At 41.9% G+C, this 27,051-nt stretch overlaps 1 protein-coding gene across 1 annotated transcript in view; it reads right to left on the reverse strand.

Annotated features, from left to right (window-relative positions):
* Positions 1-27,051, reverse strand: part of LOC126199498 (synaptotagmin-10-like) — a 582,178-nt gene that overhangs the window by 358,346 nt on the left and 196,781 nt on the right. The window contains exon 3 of the mRNA XM_049936421.1: positions 5,429-5,560. Coding sequence (XP_049792378.1) covers positions 5,429-5,560 — 132 coding nt within the window. The remainder of the gene's footprint in view (positions 1-5,428; positions 5,561-27,051) is intronic.

Here is a 27,051-nt window from a genome sequence, read left to right on the forward strand (position 1 = left end):
CGGAGTATGTGTGTAGATGTAAATTCAGTCTCGCGGTAGGCAATGATCATAATGTTTTGGGTCGTCATTGTACTTATTATGCATCTGTGGCTGCTCAGAGATCACACTCAAGTCTCCGGCTTCTCCGATCTTTCATTGAGGTTCTGAGAGCGTACGAGATTACTCGTTGCCCTCCCATTACTTTCATTCAAAGACCAACAAAAGAGTTTCGAAAAGAACAGACACCACATATATAACTAAGGTGATGACGGCACGGGAAGATGTACACAGAACTCGAAATCTTACAAGGAATGGAAGAGATACCGCGAGTAATGAGGCTAATGAGTGGGAGCACTGCATCCGTAGTGTGTGGTATAAATTAGGAATTTCAGTCTGACGAGAGGCGTGCTAAGAAAGTGCGTGCAGCTGTGGTGACTACTGTGTGGGGATAGCGTAGTAGTCAGCGCATCTGCCTCGTAAGTAAGAGATCTGGCTTCTAATCCCGGCCGGCCGCGGTGGTCTCGCGGTTCTAGGCGCGCAGTCCGGAACCGTGCAGGTTCGAATCCTGCCTCGGGCATGGATGTGTGTGATGTCCTTAGATTAGTTAGGTTTAAGTAGTTCTAAGTTCTAGGGGACTGATGACCACAGCTGTTAAGTCCCATAGTGCTCAGAGCCATTTTTCTAATCCCGGCCGGCCGCTGCGACCGAGCGGTTCTAGGCGCTTCAGTCCGGAACAGTGAGACTGCTATGGTCGCAGGTTCGAATCCTGCCTCGGGTATGGATGTGTGTGATGTCCTTAGGTTAGTTACGTTTAAGCAGTTGTAGGGGACTGATGACCTCAGATGTTAAGTCCCATAGTGCTCAGAGCCATTTGAACCAGTTTCCTAACCCCTGTCCGTGACAAATTTTTAACTTTCCCTATTGATATAAATCAATACCCATTGGCAGTTAACGCTTTTAATTCTTTCGTGTCAAGGCTGTAGTCTACACATGCTCAGTTTCTAAATTTAATACTTGTCTTATTGCGTCAAACCTTTAATGTAAGATTATATCACTTAATGAGAACACGGTATGAAAATATTTAAAATTTTGAAATTCTGTCAATTTTATGAAATACTAAAAATCAAATTTTTATTGTTCCTCCAAGCCGTTAATAGAAAACTTGTAACTGGAACTAGTTGATTTTAGCCATTTAGTAATACAAATCCCTTCGCGAGAGTGAAAACCCTATAACATGCAGTCACCAACAAGTAAAATATGAAACACATAGTAGTGCGACATCCCTCAGACGGAACACACACTTTTATCGCTGCGGAAACAGTTCAGCTTAGCTTCCTTGCGCAGCTCTCCCATTGCATTCAATGATCCCATAAGGTAGATGCATATCATCGATCTCTTCATCTCTGAACCGACCCATACTCATGAGTATCTCTGTTAACGTCCAAATATCGCAGCCGCAAAAACAAACCCGAGAGAGGAATGACTAGGGGAAGCTCTCAAACACGGCCAACCAATTCGATTCATACTTGACAGGTCGCTTGTGTACAACCTACAATGTAAAACTCTAGGATTTTTGGCTCAACACTCTTCCGTTTTTGAAAAAACTGCCCCGCAATCGACTCAAAATTAACGGAATAGATAGATAATTAACAACAGAACATTTTTCATCCCTAGAAATCGGTGAAGGAGACTGAACGGCCGCGTATCGACTCATAACGTAACGGCTCTTCAGATGCGACCGATTCTCAAATGCGTTATGCAAATTTTTTTTAGTAAGGCAATCAATAATTTCACAAACCACTTTGACTAGTAAAGAAAGAAAATTTTAAGCATTGTTGTATGAAAAAACTCCGCGCAGTGCTGCTGCGAAATCCTCATGGACAACTCGCGATGTGGTACAGAACTTTATTTGGAGGTTCCTGAAGTGCAGTGTGCTTCCATATACCCATCGAGAATTGCCAACCGGGCGGATGCAACAACGATTCATAACGTATTTCATGATCAACTTTCAGCATCGATTTTGTAAGTGACGTTGTCGTACGCGTGGTATTCATAAAATTAATTCCTGAAAAATAAGTATTTCTAATATGAATAAAGTCTGTTTTCCGCCAAATCTTCCACAGGTACGATGTAATTACGCGAAGATAGGATTCATAAAATGTTCTTGGTGCAGCGAGTATATTTGCTTCGAATATTTATGTGACAAGTACCATCCATGTAGTTTTTATTAAAAATGAAATTCCTCCAGCTGTACTTAAGATTTTATATTTACTTCGCTACTAGTTTCGACGTTGCGTCAACGCCATATTCAGGCCCGTACACTTTGATGAAATCAGTTGTGTGTGGCTCAGTCTAGCAGTCCGCAGTGAGACCAACACGTGATCCACATCGATGGCGGGCACTAACTAGTTTCATCAAAGTGTACGGGCCTGAAGATGGCGTTGACGCAACGTCGAATCTAGTAGCGAAGTAAATATGAAATCTTAAGTACAGCTGGAGGAATTTCATTTTCAATAAAAATTATACCAGCTGTGTCCCACATTCATCCAGTTTAAATATGGATGTACGAAGATCCACGTAGTTGTTCGAAGGAGACTGAGAACATTAACAAAGTTTGTGTAGAGCTATTTTAAGTAGACCCGGATTAAAATATTCACTGCTAATCCAAGTCGTTAGAGAAATTTATCGTCTACCTTGTTGTTTCTATGTTTTCTTCTTTATTTTCGGCTCCTTTTTACGCAGTTGCACGTACACAGTTGAACAGGTTAACTTCCGTCTTTTGCAGCTGTAATCAAAGTCTTATTAAGAACAGATGCGTGTCGCTTTGTTCTAAACCATCTTCAGTGGTCACTGTAACAATATGTTTTTTTTTCTCTCACAATTTTATATTTCTCATTCTTTACTTACTACTATAAACAGTTTTTGTTCTTTTTTTACTCATGGCTTGTGACGTCGCAAGTTATTACAGGATAACATTTATTGCAGTAAGACACATAGACGTGGAGCCCGGTGAACATACAGGAGGCTGCAAACTTGTGTCTTAGCCATGACTCATAGCACATTTGTCGCTGCTAGCCAGCGTGAGAACGGGCTTCTGTGTCACTTAGAACGACTGTACTCGTATATTCATACCCCCTAGAAATCTAAATAAAACATATTAAATATTAACCGATTATTTTCAAACTTGGTATACTATTTTTTGTTATTTAGAAGAAGATCCCCCCCAAATTTCAAAGCTATAGATATAATAGTTTCAGAGATTCAGAAAATTACCTAAAACCCCCCAAACTGACACTCAGAGTGAAAAATTCATTTAGGAACAATAACAGTTTGTCTTTTGTTATCGTTTGAAATCATTAGCAGAGTTCTCAAGTTAGCCAATCAATTTATTTGGATTTTTATTTTCAAAACTTTAATTAGTTTAAAATTCGGGAAAAATTAATATCAGTTTATGATGTTGTTGTGTGAATATATGGGAAAGAGTGAGAGTGTGTATGTGGGACATACGTTAAAAAAAATTCAGTGTTATATTTTGTACAAGATTAAGTAATTGGAACGTGGGAAAGATGTATTTTGCCCTTACTGCTGATGACGTATGTGTGTGATTGCTTTTGTAAGAAGGCAGCCAGAATATCAGTTTAAAGTGCAATTGTCTTCTAAATTATTTTCAATACTAATTTTATTTTCGTTTTGTTATATTAAACATTGTGTTAGTATTTGCATTTTGGGATGACGTAAAATACTTTCTGAATAGTGATGGGCTTAGGCGAGTTTAGCCACGATAATAGCCTCGAAGGATCATCTGACTGGTCCATCAGACTGATCAGCCAATCAGAATTAAGTAGTTCCCGAGCACAAATAGTTAGATATGCTGTGAGTGAGAGAGGCTCGTGACAGTCGCTCGCCAGCTTCGGACATGCAAAGGTCATATTAAATGTCTCAGTGTTTATTATGTGTAAGATGAAGAATTATTGAGTGCCAGCCATTTAAACCGAGTCTTAATAAAAGCCGTTGCAGTTATGGACAGTTTGATGAAATTTTGGAGTTTTTGGATTGTTTTGTTGGAAAGTTACGAGCGTGCGAACTTTCGGCGTTTGTAATAATTCCGAGTGGCGTATTCTGTTATCATTTATGGAGTATTTGGCGAGCAGTTTCTATTAAAGAAACCCACTGAAAAGGACCGAATGTGAACCTCATTTATAGTAGCGGATCTGTGACTCAGATCGCGCCTTCAATCGGGTCGCAGGTTCGAATCCTGCCTCGGGCATGGATGTGTGTGATGTCCTTAGGTTAGTTAGGTTTAAGTAGTTCTAAGTTCTAGGGGACTGATGACCTCAGATGTTAAGTCTTATAGTGCTCAGAGCCATTTGAAGCATTTGGTCAGAGAGCGGACGCCATACTGAGGTAGGTGGACATTCAGTGTTGAGCAGTGCGACGAACAAAAAGCTGCACATAACCCACCCCGCCACAGGTTATTCAGTTCGAGGCTGTTCTTTGTTGCACCGTCTTCGTCTTCCACGAGTTTTTGCACACAGCACAATCACTGTACTTAATACACATGCATTTCTGTATTGGGAAGTATCGCCATTTCGCGTGTTTTGTTTTGCTATTGCGGGATGCGTTCGTCTAGTAAGAGAAAAAGTGATATTGTTACAGTCACTACTGCAGACGCTTTAGAATAAAGCGAAACGCGTCTGGTTCTTAAAAAGAGTATTGTCACAGTTGCAACATACAGCAATTAACCTATTCAACTGGTTATTATTCCTTGTTGCTTGTCTTGTTAACCCTCCTATTCCTCAATGCACAAACGAAAAAAAAAAAAAAAACACTGGATGCATACAGGGATCGAATACAGGTTCTCTGACGCGCAGCCAGATGGCTTGGTAGCTACGCCAGCGGCGTTATCTGTCACCTGTGTTTTCGGACCCCATATTAAATGATGAAAAATGCTGGATTTCCAATTGTCTATGAATCCCGTTAAGTTAGAGCCGATTGCACGTCTTGAATTTTAGGGGTCGTTTTCTCAAGAACAGGAGGTTGTTAGCTTTTGAGCCAAATTCTTTGAGAGTCTTTTATTTTAGGTTCCATACATACGGCCTGCCAAATACGAGCCGAATCGGTCGCCTGTGTCTGAGGTCTTCGTCTTGCGAGTAGTACTGACTGAAGCTGGAGGCCGTAGAGTAAAGCGGGCATTATTGTTGTCAATAGCAAGCACCGTGAATAAGTGAAACAGATTTGCTTAGTGTAGTACAGATACTAAGACAAATAAGAGTAAGCAATCAAACGAAATGCAAATACCTTCTAACGACTCATCAAAGACCACTGACCCCTCTTACCAAAATACCCAGAAAATATCCCTGAACAATGCTCGAAATCGGGTTCATCTGTAAAGAAATATGTGCTAACTACTACACTTATTGTTACTCCAATCTTGTTGGTGTCCTCTTACCTTCACTATGAGCCCCTCGATGTCTTGGTCGTATCTGAGGGCGAAGTGGAGTTTGCCGCAGTACTCCATCTCGGTGCTGGAGCTGTCCGTGGAAGACTGGCGGGCCATCATCTCCTTCTTGTACAGCTCAGGCTGCAACGTAAGAGGCAGTGCGTTAGAAAATCACTGGGGTTTCTGCAAAAATGCGATTTCAATACCCATCACTGAAGTTTCATAGTCACGAGGTTCTAGTTCTAGTTCGGGGAGATGCATTATCTTGTAATTAATGACTAAAAGAATGTTTTGACTTAAAAGTAACTGGATATCTTATGTACCAAATGTGGTGAAAATGTAAAAGGCCGCGTGTGTCATGTAGTCAAGTATGCCAAATATGGAGTGAACGGGAAGGACGTGGGGATCTGAGTAGCACTCGAACAGGGGCAAGGTAACATACGTGTCGTCCTGATTAACAACACAGTACGCGTCTCGCTCTATATTTCGAGGAAGATACACAACCAGAAATGCGACTAACGATGAAACATCGAGTTAAAATTAAACATTCATTTAATAAAGGCAATCTGGAAAAAAGCCTTAGCCTCTTTATACAAATTGCCTTCATTTCATTGGAGCGCAACAGGTTTCGACTTTCTTGGTTTTCATCGAGTGCAGAGTAAATGACGGTTATATGACTAATCGCCTATCTACATATGCGATCAACTGTCATTGTCAAATAACTCGAATCAGCGTGCGCGACCTATGTATCACCTATGGGCTGTTGTTGTGGTCTTCAGTCCGAAGACTGGTTTGATGCAGCTTTCCACGACTACACTATCGTGTGCAAGCCTCTTCATCTCCCAGCAGCTTCTGGAACCTACATCCTTTTCAGTCTGCCTACTGCATTCATCTCTTGGTCTCCCTCTACGATTCTAACTGCCACCCCTTGCCCCGTACGCACACACGCGTTCCACCACTATTAAAGTGGCGATACCTCGATGTCTCAGAATGTGTCCTACCAACCGATTCCTTCCCTTAGTCAAGTTGTGTCACAAATTTCTTCTCCCCCTAATCGTATTCAGTACCTTGTCCTTAGTTACGTGCTAACTACTACACTTATTGTTACTCCAATCTTGTTGGTGTCCTCTTACCTTCACTATGAGCCGCTCGATGTCTTGGTCGTATCTGAGGGCGAAATCTTCAGCAATATATCCATCAGATCTTCAACATTCTTCTGTAGCCCGACATTTCAGAAGCTTCTATTTTCTTCTTGTCTAAACTGTTTATCGTCCATGTTTCATTCCTATATCTGTGTACGATCCAGGAAAATACCTTCAGAACAGACTTCCTAACGCTTAAATCTATATTCGATGTTAACAAATTCCTCTTTGTCAGAAACGCTTTTCCTGTCATTGCCAGTATACATTTTATATTCTGTCTATTGCGGCCATCATCAGTTATTTTGCTGCCCAAATAGCAAAACTCATCTAATACTCTTAAGTGTCCCATTTCCTTATCTAATTCCCTCAGCAACACCTGGTTTAAGTCGACCACATTCCATTACCCTTGTTTGCTTTTGTTGATGCTCATCTTATATCCTCCTTTCAATATCCTATCCAGTCCGTTCAACTGTTCTTCCAAGTCCTTTCCAGTCTCTGACAGAATTAAAATGTCATCGGCAGACATCCAGGATTTTATTGCTTCCCCTTAACTTTAATTCCCTCTCCAAATTTTTCTTTGGTTTCCTTCACTGTTTGCTCAGTGTACAGACTGAATAACGTCGGGGATAAGTTACGATCCCGTCTCACTTCCTTCTCCACCACCGCTTCCCTTTCATATCCTTCGACTCTTATAACTGCCATACGGTTTCTGTACAAGTTGTAAAAAGCCTTTCGCTCCCCGAATTTTACCCCTGTTACCTTCAGAATTTCAAAGAAAGTATTCCAGTCAAAAGTTTTCTTTAAGTCTCAGACGCTATAAACGTAGATTTGTCTTGCTAAGATAAGACGTAAGGTCAGTATTGCTTCGCCTGTTCCTACATTTCTCCGGCTTCCACATCGATATTCCCCGAGGTCGGCTCCTACCAGGTTTTCCATTCTTATGTACAGAATTCGAGTTAGTATTTTGAAACCATGACTTATTAAGCTGATAGTAATGGAATATTCACACCTTTCAGCACCATATGGGCTAACGATGTTTAATATGTTGAACTGTTATTTCCTGTTCCAATCGTGAATGTAGAATGAGTGGAATGAGTGGAATGGTAGTCGGTAAGCCTCGGTGTGAGCTCGAATCTCTTTAATTTTACGTTCATGGTAAGCAATATATTGGTTAACGTGTTTAGGAACGTGTGCTTGTGAAATTTTAACGTTACGTCACACGGTGGTACATGACGCCTCTACTGTGCCGTCTACCACAACACTTGAATGGAAGATCTCCATGATGCATTCGCTCTTGCTGAATGAAACTGTGACGAAACGTGCTACTCTTCTTTCTATCTTCTACATTTCCTTTGTCATTCCTATCCGCTACGGTGCCAGATTGATGAGCAATATTCAAATATCGGTAGAACGAGGGTTTTATACTTACTGAGATTTCTTCCGATGAATCTCGATCTGACCTCTGCCTTTCCTGCAGTTACTTTTAAGTGGTTGTTCCACTTTAAATCGCATACTCCCAGACAGTAATACTGACTGGTTCCAGTTATTGTTCTGAAATCGTACAATCATGCAGTGAGGGTTTTTTCCGCCTATTTATCTGAAATTCATTTCTTTTGTTTGAACGTCACCTAGCATTTCCTGCAGCAGTCGTCACTCATCCGCAGGTCTTCCGGCCTTTCGATACACGTTCCTAGCGTTGCTCTCTCTCTCTCTCTCTCTCTCTCTCTCTCTCTTTCTCTCTCTCCCTCTCTCTCTGTAACAGCATCATCCTAGAACAGCCTCATGGTGCTTCCGACGTTATACACAAGGTCATTTCAATGTACTGCAAAAAGTAATAGTCCTGTAACATTCCCTTAAGATACTCCTGAAGTCGCATCTATGCCTGAAGATTCCTTTCCGTTCCGGATGATGTGCTTGTGTTATATTCGCTAGGAACACTTCTGTCCCATTAAAACCATGGTACGATATACCGTGTGCTCGCATTTCGGTTATTAGGGGACTATGTGGAATTGTATGGAACGCCCTCCGGATATCAAGAAACAAGGCAGCCTACTGCTGCTTACAGCCACAGGGCAAAATGACGCGTTACATTATACTTGATCTGAGCTAACGGCAGAGGAAAAATCCTAGTAGTACTAGTAGTAGTAGTAGTAGTAGTAGTAGTAAAAGAAGAAGAAGAAGAAGTAAAAAGATTCACCCATGGCTCACTTTTTCAATGATATTTTACACTTTATGGTATTACAGCAAAAAAGATAATGTAATGCATATATACAAGGTTTAAGGGGAATAAGTGCAGGTATTTCTATTGGTGATTATGGACGATGTACTAAACAACATTACATAACTATTTACGTCATTTTCAGACTAATGGTTCAAATGGCTCTGTGCACTATGGGACTTAACATCTGAGGTGATCAGTCGCCTAGAACTTAGAACTACTTAAACCTAACTAACCTAAGGTCATAACACACATCCATGCCCGAGGCAGGATTAGAATCTGCAACCGTAGCGGTCGCGCGTTTCCAGACTGAAGCGCCTAGAACCGCTCGGCTATAACGGCCGGCTTAAGACTAATAATTGTAGGTGTTACAAGATGTTAATTTTCAGGTTGGTTAGTAACTCCAAGTATATATGTTAAGAGGAGGATATTAATGCTAATTTCCTCCAGGTCAGCAGGTCAGGTGATGTAGTGTGGAAGCAAAACAGTTGGTCTATATTAACAGGTTGGTTGGTTGGTTGGTTTGGGGAAGGAGACCAGACAGCGTGGTCATCGGTCTCATCGGATTAGGGAAGGATTGGGAAGGAAGTCGGCCGTGCCCTTTCAGAGGAACCATCCCGGCATTTGCCTGGAGTGATTTAGGGAAATCACGGAAAACCTAAATCAGGATGGCCGGACGCGGGATTGAACCGTCGTCCTCCCGAATGCGAGTCCAGTGTCTAACCACTGCGCCACCCCCCTCGGTATATTGACAGGTGAAGCCAAATCAGTGTGCAGTTACGACCGTGCAGTAAACATAATATAATGTGACCTGTTTGCGGGAAGACTGATCAATGCAGGGAAAAAAACCAACCAATACTCTGATCCGTGTACATATTAAGCTGCCACATATAAACATACCTGCGCTTATACACGTTACACCCTGTATAAGACTAGACTCTCAAGGGCCTTGGTCTTATGATACGAATCATCCCAGCATCTGCCTAAAGTAATTTAGGGAAACGTCAGAAAACTTCAGTCAGGATGTCCACATGGAGATCGGAGTCTCCAGCCTCCTGGACAAATGGCAGTCTGTTTACAACTGCGCAAACTGTTTGGCTTATCTCTAGTGTACAATACTGTTTTACAAAGAAGTTTTTTAATAATGTACGGAGCTGGTATACATTGTCATTCATTTCATAATACCTGTTACCGCACTCCTACACACACACACACACACACACACACACACACACACACACACACACACACAGTTTTTCACAATGTAACACAGTACGAGTTAACATCAGGGCTTTGCCAATGAAGTTTGGTTTCTCATTTGCATGCCTGGAAAATTGAGTCAGAGCCCCTTCACAATGCGTGATATGATGAGCTATGAAAGAGGAGAAGATGTTAATGTCATTCATTGCAGAGATATGTAGTGCGATTCTCTGAAAGAGGATAAGATACTAATATCAATCCATGCAGAGATTTGGAGTAAGGTTTTCCAGCAAAGAAAAGGAAAAAGAGAAACACTGTAGCGCGAACATATTGTGTGAAATGATAGAGATGTTTTGTAATTATTATTTACTTATGCTAAATTATCTGCCAATCCCCTGTTCAGTATTATCTAAGTAATTCTTGAAAGTATATCATGTACTGTTTAACAGATACTTTCTAACTGGGACTTAAATAAGTTCGTTCGACTAGTTTCTCTAATATTCTTGAGAAATTTATTGTACGGGGTGATTATAATTAATCTTTTGCTGCTTGATCCAGCAAAGACAGAAAACTATTTACCGTATGGATTGGATACTAACTTTATAGGAATGATTTTCAGATTGTGCGCTGCAGAATTTGCGTTGTTAGTGCCATGAATTGATGTTAGGCGCTGATACTGGTACATCTACATCTACATTGATACTCTGCAAATCACATTTAAGTGCCTGGCAGAGGGTTCATTAAACCACCTTCGCAATTCTCTATTATTCCAATCTCGTATAGCGCGCGGAAAGAATGAACACCTATATCTTTCCGTACGAGCTCTGATTTCCCTTATTTTATGTGGTGATCGTTCCGCCCTATGTATGTCGGTGTCAACAAAATGGTACGGCGACGTAGGGTTGAAACAGAAAGATCAGTGAGCTTTAGAGCTGCAGTCAATCAACACCGGTCTGGACAAGGTGAACAGGGTTTTACTGGTAAAGCCGTTTTATCAAAACAACAGTAACAGTCCAGCCAGTCTTCACGAGTATCGACGCATTTCTGTACCGTACCGTGGTTAAAGAACATGATTCAGCAGTTCGAATTAACAGGCGATATGGAAAATGCTCTTGGGAGAGGTCAACGGTCCACTGCGCAACAAACTGTTGAAGAAGTTACTGTTGCCATGACTGAGAGTCCTGGAATCAACGTGCGATCTTCAAGCATTGCACGTGCAATGGCACGACAGCTGAACATTGCATGGTCCACCGCTCGAAAAGAGTGCGAACAATTGTGGAATAGTTTTATTATAACCACCCTGTATATTTTAATCCATAGGTATAAAATACTATTTTAAGTTTCATCTTCTAATTGTAAGTTCAGTCTACATATTGTTCCATGTGTATGGAAAGAACGATTTACGCAGTAATTATCAAGGTTATTTTTTATATGAACAATACATTGGCATGTAAACACATGGCGTAGTTAAAATCCCCAACTTTTCATTAAATCTTTAGAAAAGGTGCAGTTACTAATTCTTGTTGTTGTTCTTACTTGCCGGCCGGTGTGGCCGTACGGTTCTAGGCGCTACAGTCCGGAACCGAGCGACCGCTACGGTCGCAGGTTCGAATCCTGCCTCGGGCACGGATGTGTGTGATGCCCTTAGGTTAGTTAGGTTTAATTAGTTCTAAGTTCTAGGCGACTGATGACCTCAGAAGTTAAGTCGCATAGTGATCAGAGCCATTTGAACCATTTTTTGTTCTTACTTCTCCTTTCCGTAATTCGTGAACCGTTTTTGTGTTTAATGGAACTGCTGAACAGAAAAGAATGCTATAGCAAAGAATTGAGATTAGATATGATTAATATGTGACTAAAACACTGGCTGGTAAACACTGATGACAATTCTGTAAGGGGCACGACAATGAGCGCTGTTGGAACGACAATGTGGCGTCTTCAGTTTGGCGAATGGTGGAATGCGCAGCTGATCTCCACGGGGAACTGGACGTGCAGCATCCGTTGTCGAGCTGGGGCCCTCTCTGCTCAAGAGTTGCTCCAACAGCTTGAGCACGAATGTCGGGCAAGGGGCGCCGTTGCCGGAGAACGCTTCACGAGGACGAGAGACCCTCCAAGGCCACTTGAGAGGTTCGTCCCAGAAACAAAGCAGTGGCCGCTGTTAATTAATATCCAAAAGCCTCGCCACTAATTAGTATCGCGCATCAAAACGTCAACTAGACACCGGCAAACCCTGTGAATTAATGTTTTACAGGTCCTATACAAAGAACGAGCGAGACGGCTCACATTTCCTAACGCCCTATTAACCGGTCATGTTAGGTTGTCCTCGAATTGTATCGTTCTGCTGCCATAAGTTTCATGTTTACATCAACTCACAGGGGACTTGATCGTACGGACTATGCCTTTAACATTTTCTTCATTTTTAGAAAATTTGAAGCTCAGTGCCTGGGCGTTAGTTTCGTAAAATAAATAAAGAAAACTAAAAATATATTGGAAAAGTGACATTAAATATTACAAGTTTTTTTTTGCTCTTAACTGAATCACTTTTTGAGCATATCAGTGGAGTCACTGGAAACCTAAGAAATAAAAGTAAAAGGTGTGTAATACACAAGTCTTGAAACAGTGAAGTAGCTGCCTCGATTCTTAGTATGTGCAGTTTATTTTTAGCTTTTTATATTTCTATATTTATTCTCAAAATGAAAAGTTAATTAACAAATACTGACTGCTAATTTAGAATAAAAATAACGTCTTTTTATTTTTAATGGCATGAAAATGAGAACAATCACAAAATAATAAAATATGATACAGAAATGCGAAGTGCCAAAAACAAAGTAAAAATCCCTTTTCTGTTTCTAAAGCTTGAACAGTTTTATTGATATATGAAATTTTTCAGTAACATCTTAGTATATCTGCGGCAAATTATTATTTATTTTTATGTGATTAGTAATTAAAAGATGTTATTTTTATTAGAAAATTATGATTCAATATTTGTTAATTAAAATAAATAATGTAAATAAAAGTAAAAAACTGGCACGTACTGGGAATCGAGCTGGTGATTTTGCACTTTTAAGACCCGGATGCTACACACCCAACAACTCTGCTAATAGCCCGGAAATTTTCTATGTTTAATAGCGCTCGGAAACCTTATTAAATTGAAAGGCGGCTTTTTCCGATACTGTTCTTTTGAGAGCTGCACTGTGCTGCTTTAGGAAATTTATGTTCCAGCATTGAACTCGAAATGCTATATGTATTTAGAAAATAAAACGGCGGCAGGTTTGCAAGATCGAATTATTAGTGGTAGTGGGTGAAGAAGCAAAGAAGGGAAGGCAGAAAGGTGGAAGGAGTATATAGAGGGTTTATGCAAGGGCGAAGTACTTGAGGACAATATTATGGAAATGGAAGAGGATGTAGATGAAGACGAAATGGGAGATAAGATACTGCGTGAAGAGTTTGACAGCGCACTGAAAGACCTGAGTCGAAACAAGGCCCTGGGAGTAGACAACATTCCATTAGAACTACTGATGGCCTTGGGAGAGCCAGTCATGACAAAACTCTACCATCTGGTGAGCAAGATGTATGAGACAGGCGAAATACCCTCAGACTTCAAGAAGAATATAATAATTCCAATCCCAAAGAAAGCAAATTAAATCGGGAGATGCTGAGGGAATTAGATTAGGAAATGAGACACTTAAAGTAGTAAAGGAGTTTTGCTATTTAGGGAGTAAAATAACTGATGATGGTCGAAGTAGAGAGGATATAAAATTTAGACTGGCAATGGCAAGGAAATCGTTTCTGAAGAAGAGAAATTTGTTAACATCGAGTATAGATTTAAGTGTCAGGAAGTCGTTTCTGAAAGTATTTCTATGGAGTGTAGCCATGTATGGAAGTGAAACATGGACGATAACTAGTGTGGACAAGAAGAGAATAGAAGCTTTCGAAATGTGGTGCTACAGAAGAATGCTAAAGATAAGGTGGGTAGATCACGTAACTAATGAGGAGGTATTGAATAGGATTGGGGGGAAGAGAAGTTTGTGGCACAACTTGACTAGAAGAAGGGATCGGTTAGTAGGACATGTTTTGAGGCATCAAGGGATCACAAATTTAGCATTGGAGGGCAGAGTGGAGGGTAAAAATCGTAGAGGGAGACCAAGAGATGAATACACTAAGCAGATTCAGAAGGATGTAGGTTGCAGTAGGTACTGGGAGATGAAGAAGCTTGCACAGGATAGAGTAGCATGGAGAGCTGCATCAAACCAGTCTCAGGACTGAAGACCACAACAACAACAACAGTGGGTGAAGACCTGCTCCACTATCCTCGAAGGAGATTTCTGTTTGTAGGAATATGTCATGCTTTGTGACTAGTTTTGGGGCTGAAGCTCTATTTTTAAGCATTCATTCTTTTAACGAATGTCAAGCTGTGAAATGACAACATTATTGCTCACAATTAAACTACAATTTCATAAAAATATCAATCTGTGATCAATTTGTCAGCTTGCCTCATAACGAAGACGAAAAGTTGAGTGTGAGATTCCTCCCCGAAACTAGTCGCTATGGATGAAATATAACTAAATAAAACAGACACAACAAAATTTGGCTGCCAAACTGCAAAACAACCAATGACAGCTACTGAGCAATTTACTACAGACGTGTTCAAGTACCCCACAGGAAGATGATGTGTTTGAAGTCTGATACAAAAACAACGAGGCTGGTACAGTAAATTTTTCGATTTAAAAATTCAGCATGTACTAAATTTTTGGGGTCAAATTTGTAGATACGGCAAACGATACTAAATTGAGTACTTTGACAAAATTAGCATTTAATTTTTTTGGGCATATGGATTTTACACCTTAGGGGACGTCTGTTAACTGCATAAGCTCAAAATGGGAAGGAGGGGTCCGGCAAAATCTCATCAAATCTCGTTTAAAGGGAGGAGTGGGCGGGGGAGGGGGGGGGGGGAGGGAGAGGGGCAACGAAAACTTCAGATCAACATTTTAATTCAGAGAATATACATTATTATAATGGATAACATTTTGTTTTATATAATTAATCCCGAGCATACACGATAGTGAAATGCCCACCAATCTTTATGGTCTCTCTAAACTGAACTGAATGCTTTACACCTGTGCACGTGTGGCATTCCTCGATTTGAAACAAATACGGCACACGTGTCAGATTTAATTCGGGGAGTTCTCGTTCGCACTGATCGAAATCACGGCATCAGTCAGCGAGTCACTCGTTATATTCTGCAAAGCATATAATGCCAATGTAATTGGATTCAACATGAATTGGTATAACAATCTGTAAAGTGCGTATATTAAGCGGCACGCCTACAAGTCGAAACACGTATGTGAGCAAGAAGTTAGTTGTTTCTGGAGAGAAACTAAGCTGAAGTTCACCCAATAAATTCTCTTAGTGATCATTTAGATCATGAGACTGAATAACTACGTAATTATATGGTTCAACAATGTTGTCTGTCCTATGTAAGTAAATAAAGGTTCAATGGCATTCAATGGAAACTAAGTTGAGGTTCACGCACAAGAATTCTTTTAGTGATCATATAAATCATCAGAATGAAAAGGGACGTACTCATATGGTTCAATAATTTTGTCTTTAATGGGCAAAGTAAACAAAGACTCAATGACGTTTAATGTATAAACTACCAATAACAGGTCAATTTCTCAGGGATCCATCAAAACGGTTATTCCCATTCTCGTGAAGCCTCTTTGTCCGTCTTTCTCTGTGTGTCTGTCTGTCATTCCGAACACTACTCTGGGTCGATATGCTTAAAATGAAGCACTTTTAATCGTGTGTTAAAACACTTCATAAATAAATCATGGTTTATTAAAATAATTCTCCTTGAATTGTTCTGAGGAAACATGTGTTCCAGCTTGGGTGTTTGGCTGCAGACGAATTTGCAAGCAAGGGATGGCCCAGTGGTCCGCGCATGTGCAGAAGGTGTGCGAATAGGGCTGCCTGGAGGGTAACTTAGCTGCGCTCGCCTGTGAGCGAGCTAACAGGCGCACCAAACGCCCAGGTCCCATGGAGTGAAACTGGAACAGCCTAATCTACATCTACATTTACATAGATCTACTCCGCAAGCCACCGTACGGAGCGTGGAGGAGAGTACCCTCTACCACTACCAGTCATTTCCTGTCCTGTTCCACTCGCAAAGAGAGCGAGTGTAAAACGACTCTGTGTATGTCTCCGTAAGGCTCATAATTTCTCTTAATTTACCTTCGTGGTCCTTACGCGAAATGTATGTTGGTGGCAGTAGAGTTGTTCTGCAGTCAGCTTCAAATTCCGGTTTTCTAAATTTTCTCAATTGTGTTTCCCGAAAGCAACGCCGCCTTCCCTCCAGGGACTCCTTTTTGAGGACCCGAAGCATCTCCGTAACATTTACGTGTTGTTCGAACCTATCGATAACACGTGAAGCAGCCGGCCTCTGAATTGCTTCAACGTCTTTCTTTAATCCGACCTGGTACGGATCCCAAACACTCGAGAAGTACTGAAGAATAAGTCGCACCAGCGTCCTACATGCGGTCTCCTTTACAGGTGAACCGTTCTTTCCTAAAATTCTCCCAATAAACCGAAGTCGACCATTCGCTTTCCCTACCACAGTTCCCACATGCTTGTTCCATTTCATATCTCTTCGCAACGTTACGCCCAGATATTTAAATGACTTTACTCGCCGGCCGCTGTAGCCGAGCGGTTCTAGGTTCTTCAGTCACGAACTGCGCTGCTGCTACGGTCGTAGGTTCGAATCCTGCCTCGGGCATGGATGCATGTGATGTCCTTAGGTTAGTTAGGTTTAAGTAGTTCTACTTCTAGGGGACTGATGACCTCAGATGTTAAGTTCCATAGTGCTTAGAGCCATTTGAACCATTTTTTTGGCTTGACTGTGTCAAGCAGGACGCTAATAATACTGCAACCGAACATTTACGTGTTTGTTCTTTCAACTCATCCGCATTAACTTACATTTTTTTCATATTTAGAGCTAGCTGTCACTCATCACACCAACTAGAAATTTTGTTTAAGTCGTCTTGTATCCTACTACAGTCACTCAACTTCGATATCTTACCGTACAGCACAGCATTATCAGCAAACAACCATAGTTTGCTGCTCACCCTGTCCTCCAAATAATGTATGTATGTAAAGAACAACAGCGGTCCTATCACACTTCCCTGGGGCACTCTGAACGATATCTTTGTCTCTGATGAACATTCGCCAAAAAACTGCGTCTTCACTGTTTCAAGAAACCAGTTTCTCGTAAGTTTCTAGTCACGATGATAAATTTCTTCCAATCAGGATGACGTGAGTTGTGAAATTTCTATCTGCACTTTTGTTCATCTTTCTGTTCACTACATCCTGCTGCACCATAAGCTCTACCGTGGAACGTTTCCAAGACTGCTGTATGACTTATTTCAAGGTGGTGTCACACACTTTAATGCAGCAGGCAGTCGTTACTCACGAGATAAACATATCACAAAGAAGTGCTTACGCCTATTATCTATTATAGGTTGCATATAATATGAAATATTCATTTCAAACCACTGGATCCTCATCTCGAATGTTACTTTGTTTTGTACTATAGTCCAGTTGCCGTAAGAAAAACCTTTACAACTACAGTGGGCTGGGAAAAGCAGCTTCGCTCACCTTCCGCAAACAATCGCATTATGCGATTTTGTAAGCGTCTCTATAGCGAAACCTCAGTGGGTCTTCAGTGTTGCCTGCAGTCATTGGTACTTCATAGTTGAAAGCTGGCATCTGCGTTTCCAGCTGTCAGGCACCAATTTACGCCGTCTCGACTATAGCAGCCCACCACCGCTTCACACGGGTAGCACTAAGTATCTTATGGAGGGAAGACTTGTTCATAATATGTAGTGAGGAGCGAGATGATGTATGAGGCTCTCTATCAGAATTACGTTGCGTCTCGTTTTCAGACCGAATTTCCAAAGTGCGAGCTAATACTTGATATATTCGAGGTACAGCAAGTCTCGCCCCACGATCTTCACTGGATTCTTGATACTGCGCAGTCCTTAGACTTTTAGCTGTTCTATTTGTATTGAGAAAGACTAGACCAATTTCTAGGCATTTTTTGTAAAGAAAACGAAACCAAAATGTAGTAATTAGATACCTAAATCATAGAGTAAAAGAAATAAATTTGTTTTTCGTAGGTGAGAAACCGAATATAAATAAAAACTATCGAAAGAAAGAAAGCAACTTGTTTACGTTTTTATTACACAAAGCGATATCAGTAAATCTACATACTCTAGACATGTAAATTCAATATTAGTGTGTATTCGTAACGATAAGATTGCGGTGCTTAATTCTGTTACTGACGTAAACTTCCGAAAATACTTCAGTCACTCAGATGAGGGAACTTACAAAGCTGTCTTTTGGTTCTTTGGTGTACTACGCCGTGATGATCGTATCACTGAGGTAAGCATCCGAACTACAAAGCTGTGCAGACTCCTAAAACTTTAAATGAATATATCTTTTTTTATGATCCAAATGGTTCAAATGGCTCTGAGCACTATGGGACTCAACATCTTAGGTCATAAGTCCCTTAGAACTGAGAACTACTTAAACCTAACTAACCTAAGGACATCACACACACCCATGCCCGAGGCAGGATTCGAACCTGCGACCGTAGCAGTCCCGCGGTTCCGGACTGCAGCGCCAGATCCGCTAGACCACCGCGGCCGGCATTTTATGATCCAGTTTTGATGAAATATACCCTATATGTTGCGCCAAGCTATCTGTGAAAACCCCATGAAAATTTTCTATTAGTTTTCGAGATAGCTTGCTCAGACAGACAGACAAACAGACAGATAAACAGACAAAGTTTTTAAAAGTTGCCCTATTATATGCTGTTACACTCCCTCTTTATCCAGAAATCAGTTTTTGGCAAATGTTATCAGTGTACAGAAACGACGGTTTTACAGTTATATTATTGGTACATATTCATCAGATATACTTGGCGTCAAAGTTAAATGTGACAGGAAGAGAACCCCTCCCACCGAAAGTATTTTCTGTCACTGAGGTGCCTTGCTCGAACGCAGCAACCATACAAAGTCTCATCATGGGTTCAAACTGGTGTAGGTAAACTACATGGCAGAAATTATGGCAAGATAGATTGACAACAGATTATAATTATTGACTAAAAGAAGTAACACATTACGTATCTTGAGCGTGAAGAAGATACACAACAATGTAGTACGATATTCACTTACACTGATCTATATACGAACACTTGTGTGATCCTAAATCCAGTGGATAACGACTGATTTATCTAGTAGAATGTCCACGTGGTCTCCTCATAGCAGCGACTGGAAACAAGTCCGACGCTGTCTTGAGGCACGGTGCTCGTAATGACGACACGCGATGGATACTGGGTGAGTGGATCCATGCGTCTGCTTACATGCATATTTGGCAAATCAATTTCCACTTGGGAACTATTTGCGTAACGTAAAGCAGAAGTATAACGTGGCCAGTGTTGCGTGCGCACTCTGGACGCTGCCTTGTCGTTGGGGCTCCTCTGTGTAAGGCTATGTACTGTATCTCTGGAGGGCACGGAGTTACCTTAAGTATTATCTACTGCATAAAATTCATAAAAGTGAGACCGAGTGATCCAGGTGAGTCCCAGTTAAGGACTATGTCACAGTGAAAAAGGAATATTGCTGAGGCTGGCATTATTTTCTCCTGACACCGTAAAAGGTCGTTCAGACAATAACTATGTCACTTTACCACAACAAAATAGACGAAGAACCTCACGATTACGGTTATGAGCTGTTTCGGTTGACTGACCATCATCAGGTTCTTGAAAGCAGTTACAGTACAATTTTAGGCGGCTATGCAAGGATCAGTCACATTAATGTGACCTCACTCAATCTCTACCCGAACATCTCGCGCTGTAAACGGTGGCTATTCTCGTTTTTACAGGTGTTCACATTAATCCGACTGGACAGTGTAAAATCATTGATGTCAGGTAATAAAATCGTGAACTAGCCATGGTTCTCACATCGCAACATAAAGTACATCGTCAGTATGTGCTTTTATATTGATGATGTATATTATGACATTACAACAACGATTAATTCGTGGTTTCATTATGTGACGTTACTGATTTTGTATTCACCTGATATGATATTTTCTTTTCTTTTAAGGACCTGATGATGGTCAGTACAGCGAAACTGATTGTTCGAATAAAGATTTTATCAGCAGCACAAGGCGGTGATCAGGGAAGTTTTCAAATATGTACAAGCTGTGGGGCGCCACCTGGTGAATCAACTATTTTGATCTGTGTGGGGGTCATCTATTAGGCTGATGTAACTGTACTCGACATAAAATTAGCATATTAGATTTCCCTGCCCGACTGCAGCAGAACGCATCTTTTTCGTAGGCAAGTCTAACTTTCTTTGGAAAATGACATATCCGATTTCCAGTCCTATCTTCGCTCTGTACGAGCATTATGTTCTGTCCCTGTTGACAGCGTCGTCGTCGGGACGTTACATCCTAATGTTTCTTCCCTCTTCCCTTCCTGTCTCACCCCTCTCATCCCCACTCTATCACCTCTCACCACCCTCACACCCTTGCATTGGCAGCTGGTGACGCATAGACCCCCGCGTCGCTGGCGGCAACTTCTATTATTTTGCTTGTTTCCCACCGGAAGCGCCTGACAGCCTCGGGGGTCGTCGATCGACGTCCGCCGAGAATTGATGGCCTTGTTTACGTCACCTTTACGATAACCGATAATGGTTTCACCCGGGACATTTTTTTCCCCGATGTCTAAGCCGCAATCTAGAAGCAAGAGGCAGCTTGGCTGGGATTCCCCGTGGAAGTGGACCTCTGTGTTTTTTACGGAAGCAGGAAACATTTATCTAGTCAGAATTTCAGGGAAATATCTTTTCTGGTCTTCATAACATTATCAATCACTTTATTGGACATTAACGCTGATTTATGATATGCTTTACATGCAGGAACCTACGAGGGTTGCTCAGAAAGTAATGCGCCGCATTTTTTTCTTCAGCAGTTCTTTATTGAACATAATGATAATTACACACACGAAAGAATGGTGTTTATTTTTCCACGTAATCTCCATCTCGTTCTATGGCCTTCCTCCAGCGCGAAACAAGGGCGTGTATCCCCTGTCGGTACCAATCCTTGTCCTGGTGGTGGAGCCAGTGCTTCACTGTGTGAATCACTTCCTCATCGTCCTCAAAATGTCTTCCACGAATGGCATCCTTTAATGGCCCAAACAAGTGGAAGTACGAGGGTGCTAGGTCAGGGTTGTCAGGTGTGACAGCCCTGGATGGTCTCCCCGACCGCTGCAAATCGTCCTCCATAGACTTTACCCATAATTTGTGAATATTCCCCACAGTTTCTTTCTCTGCAGTGAGAAATTAAACGACAGCACATTGCTTGTAACGTGCATCACCTACAGACGCCATTTTGAAAGTGTCCTGCAGCTACACTGTCTGTCGGTAGAAATGGAAACTTTGCGCGGTCACTTAGAAGATTTCAATTAAAACATACGTACCGTTTCGCATTCGTAACATTGTTTTCGGCTGAGGAAAAAAATGCGGTGCATTACTTTCTGGACAACCCTCTTATAACAAATGGATACAGTACATCGCTGCACACTGTTTAGTTTGTTTGTCAAAGAAGTGGTAATGAAAGGTGAAGAATATATCGGAACAATACAAAAGAAAGGTGAATGGGCAAGACTAAAAATAGTATTTTTCATGATTCACATTGTACGAGTATTCATGGCTAAATTTATGAAAAAGCCACACTATAAATAATTAATCATAAGAAAAGAAATACAATAAAGGAGAGGAAAAAAACTCGAAAGATAATATAAAGCTAGTATAACCAAGGAATACGTCACATTTCAAACAATATATCGTGTATCATAAAAAAAAAAGAATTTACAAGGTTAAAAGCATCTTCATTGTAGAAGCTGTATTTTGGCACCGAAAATCAATGGTGAAAGTGTTACTTGGGCTCCAGCTTTTTCCTTTATCGCCCTTCATTCATTATAAGAAGTAACGAATCTTCGATGGTCTATTCGTTTTATTTTGTAACTGTCTTAGAACCAATGTCATGTTTTTCTTTTTCCGATGCACAGTAGTCTCTGAAATGCTGTCTGTTAAAAATTTGTAAACTTGACGAACTGGCGTAATTAAACCAATTTCACACCTTAGGTAACAAGTAATCATTGAATGCATATAATTCCGCAGACAGGCACTTAAGAAACTACGCAAAAGGTTAGGGAGTCTTCCGTTATTTCCTACAGTGTGTGGTCTGACAGACTCTGATGTCAGCAAGGAAACATAGTTTAATAGTGAAGACTTATTTGGAACGTGTATTTATATCTGTTTAAATGTAAGCAAAGTAATGCACATTTTATGTTGGAAGAATTAAGAACTAGAGTGAGTCCTGAACGCAAAACGCATGAAAGTTGTTTAGTACGTGCAAGAGGTCTGACTCGAAAAATTAGGAGCTCTTCAGCTAAGAAATGATTAGTTTCACATTAATGTGAATAGGTCTTCGTGCCAGTTTATTTCACACAAAAACGAAAAAAGAACTCCTTGATTTCTGGAGCAGAGATATTATTCGGCGGATTATGCTATGGCATACCTAATTCACTCTATGATGTATTTAAATTTGTGTGGTTCCAGTAAATATGTGAACTAGTAAAGTAAGAATTCATACTAAATGTAAGTGATTTTCAGTTTCATAATGAAATTTAAGGTTTTCATAATTATTACTAAATTGGTACCCAGCAATATTCAAAGTGCAGTGTTGCGACTTGGCTATCTGTTCAGTAGCACGTCACCTTAATTACGAATGCGCCAGTGTAGGGACGGAGACAAATACACGAACCAGTAAACCAACTACAACAACTGCATTTATTAGAATACTCAAATGAACGTGACAGTCTTATATACCTCAACACAAATCCCTCTCCCGGGATAGGAAATTTCAGACAACAAAGTCCGCAACTTGACAATAAATCCAAGTGTAATAGTTCTTCTTACGAGTCCACATTTGTCGCGTTGTATTCCAAGATGGTTTCGTGGGAGTCCACTGCGAAGGCATTGCTGCCGCTCAGTGACTACCGCGGGAGGCAGTTCGCTGGCTACTTGTAGACCTCAACCTTGGTCTTCCGTGAACTCGCTGTGCTCTCCGTGGGCCGAGTGTAGACCGGCTACGGATGCTCGGCGGCGCTAGTTATACACTCTAAGAAAAAAAAGGGAAAAACAGTCGCATTACGAAGGAATTATCCACATGGGACCGAAGTCGGGAGGTATAATGTACATGTACAACAAATGATTACAATTTCAGAAAAATTGAATGATTTATTCAAGAGAACGAGCTTCACAAACTGAGCAAGTCAATAATGCGTTGGCCCACCTCAGGACCTTATACAAGCTGTTATTCGCCGTGTGATTGATTATTAGAGATATTTGATGTTCTCCTGAGGCATATTGTGCCAAATTCTGCCCAACTGGCGCATTAGATCGTCAAAATCCGGCGCTGGTTGGAGGGCCCTTCCCACAAGCTCCAAACGTTCGCAATATTGGGGAGAGATTCGGCTACCTATCTGGCCAAGATAGGGGTTGGCAAACATGGAGACAAGCAGTAGAAACGCTCGCCGTGTGTGGGAGGAGGAGGTGGGAGGGTTTGCTGAAATGTAGGCCCAGAATGGCTTGAAATGAAGGACAAAAACATGGGGCATAGAATATCAACGACGTACTTTTATACTGTAAGGTTGCCGCGGATAACAATCAAAGAAGTCCTACTATGAAATAAAATTGCACCTCACACGACCATCACTTCTGGTTGTCGGTCTGTATGATGGGCGGGAGTCAGTTTGGTAGCCCATAGTTCTCTGGTGCGTCTCCAGCCACGTCTTAGCTGGTCATCGGAGCTCAGTTCGAAGCGGGACTCATTACTGAAGACAGTTCTACTCCAGTCAATGAGATTACAGGACGAAGATGTTTCTGGAGACGCCAGATATCTCCTAAATTGAGAACGTTTGGAGCATTATGAGCAGGGCCCTCCAACCAGATCGGGATTGTGACAGCCTAACACGCCAGTTGGACAGAATTTGGCATTATGTCCCTCAGGAGGACATCCAACAACTCTGTTCAAATGGTTCAAATGGCTCTTAGCACTATGGGACTTAACATCTTAGGTCATCAGTCCCCTAGAACTTAGAACTACTTAAACCTAACTAACCTAAGGACATCACACACATCCATACCCGAGGCAGGATTCGAAACTGCGACCGTAGCGGTCGCGCGGTTCCAGACTGAAGCGCCTAGAACCGCTCGGCCACAGCGGCCGGAAACAACTCTGTCAATCAATGCCAATCAGAATAATTGCTTGCATAAGGATCAGGGGTGGACAAACGCATTATTGACTTCCTCATATTGTGAAGCTCTTTCAGATGGATAAATTGTCCAATTTTATGAAATAGTAACCTTTGTTTGTCTGTACGTGTAGATAACATAATCCCATTTCTGTTCCATTCAGATAGTTCCTTCGTAGTGCGCCGTATTTTTTGTCTGGGAATGTATTATAACGTGGATGACCACACTTGTGATTGGCTGTCGCCGACCGACATGACACGCTGCTTATATATTGGCTCTCTGCGTAGTGAGATGTCCTCCGGCGGATGATTGGCGTCATGGGAGGGGTGCCAATGTAATCCCTTTAGCTGTGGTGCCCTTCTTACGGCAGCTGTTGATACCAATGTTGTCTAATGGCCGCACCTGGTGATTATGCAACCCGGGACACCGCGCCGTACCACGCGATATCGCCTAGCGAGTGGCGCAGGGTGTAACCTGCAGTAACTGCGCAGCAGCTTGGTGAAAGAAGAACACTGGCAGTTAAAGTGAGTTGGCCTGGCTGCTCGCTCGTTTTCGACAACCAATCACTTAATGCGATTTTGTATACGTCTCTATGGCAACGCCTCAGTGTTGTCGCTGCTCAATAGACGACTATTGTTTTCGATACTATCAGCAGTAGCTTTTTGCTCATCACAGCTGAAAGCTGGCAACAATGCTACCAGCTAGCACGGCTGTTGTTTCGGAGCACGGAGTACAGGTGTTGTTAACATGTGTATACTTGTAGCTGTGTTTGTAACTCACATTCATACCTGTGTTCCACAAAGATGATTTTCTTTGCATATACCAAAAAAATAAAACCTACAAAAGAAGAACACGACTGATACACACTGACGGAAAAAAATCGCAATACCAAAAAAATATGTAATGTAGAATGACGAAATTTCGGGACTACATTTATCTAAGTAAGATATTTAAGTGATTAATATTGCATGATAATGCAAGCGCGAGAGATACCATTGCAAAAATGTGAAATGCTGCTACATTAATAACCGGTGCAGCCGCCATAATGTTTAATGAAAGCACGCGAATGCGCATAGATTGTATTGTACAGGTGCTGGTTGTCAGTTTGTGGGATGGAGTTCCATGTCTGTTGTACTTTCTTGGTCTATACAGGGATGGTTAATGCTGTTTGTGGATGACGGTGGAGTTGTCGTCCGATGCTGTCCCATATATGCTCAACTAGAGACAGATCTGGTATTTGAGCAGACCATTCTGTAGAGCATGTTGGGTTACGACAGCGGTATGTGGGCGAGTGTTATCTTCTTGGAAAATACCCCATAAAATGCTGTTTTTGAATGGTAACACAAGGGGTCGAATCACCAAATTGACGTACAAATTTGTAGTCAGGTTGTATAGGATAGCCACGAGAGTGTCCCTGCTGTCAAATGAAGTCGCGTCCCAGATCATAGCTCCAGGTGCAGGTCTAGAGTGTCTAACATGCAGACAGGTTGGATACGGGCTCTCATTTTTCCTCCTCCTAACCAGTACTCGGCCGTCGCTGGCACCGAAACAGAACCAGCTTTCATCAAAAATCACAACAGACCTCCACCCTGCCCTTCAATGAGCTCTCGCTTGACACCTCTGAAGTCACAAATGACAGTCGTTAGGGGGCAGTGGAATGCATACTACAGGGCGTCTGGCTCGAAGCTCCTTGAGGTAACCGATTTGTGACAGTTCGTTATGTCATTGCAGTGCCAACTTCTGCTCAAACTGCTGCTGCAGATGCAGTGCGATGCGCCAGAGCCACACGCCGAACACGGTTTCTTCCCTCCCGGTAGTGCCACGTGGCCGTCCAGAGTCCGGTCATCTTGCGACTATACATTCTTGTGACCAATATTGCCAGAAATCGTGCAAGGTGGCTACATTCCTACCAAGTGTTCGTACAGTATTGGAGAAGGAACATCCAGCTTCTCGTAGCCCTATTACACGACCTTGTTCACAATCAAAGAGATACTGATAAAAGCATCTTTGTCGCGTTATAGGCATTCTTGACTAACATCGACTCTTCCGGGCGGGAAGGAGCGCCTGGTCCCCGGCAAGAATCCGCCCGGCGGATTTGTGTCGAGGTCGGGTGAGCCGACCAGTCTGTGGATGGTTTATAGGCGGTTTTCCATCTGCCTCGGCGAATGCGGGCTGGTTCCCCTTATTCCGCCTCAGTTACACTATGTCGGCGATTGCTGCTCAAACAAGTTCTCCACGTACGCGTACACCACCATTACTCTACCACGCAAACATAGGGGTTACACTCGTCTCGTGTGACACGTTCCCTGGGGGGTCCACCGGGGGCCGAACCGCACAATAACCCTGGTTTCGGTATGGGGCGGCGGAGGGGTGAAGTGGACTGCGGTAGTCGTCGTGGGGTTGTGGACCACTGCGACCGCGGCGGGGACGGAGCCTCTCCGTCGTTTCTAGGTCCCCGGTTAACATACAATACTATACACCATCGATTCATCACCGCCAATCTTAAAGGTAACCGACGCTCACCAACGCTACAGCGTATGTTTAAAGCAAATCTGATCCGCATCCTCATAATGGCGCTACTAGCTCCACATTTCTGCGAAATTTGAACAGACATTATCTTTCAGTTGTAGAAGCCAGCCTACCATCTTTCCTTTATGTCGCACAACTCCATCTTGGTGTTGCGATTTTTTCCTCGTA

The sequence above is a fragment of the Schistocerca nitens genome, chromosome 8, assembly GCF_023898315.1.
Source record: "Schistocerca nitens isolate TAMUIC-IGC-003100 chromosome 8, iqSchNite1.1, whole genome shotgun sequence".
In the NCBI taxonomy this organism is placed as follows: Eukaryota; Metazoa; Arthropoda; class Insecta; order Orthoptera; family Acrididae; genus Schistocerca; species Schistocerca nitens.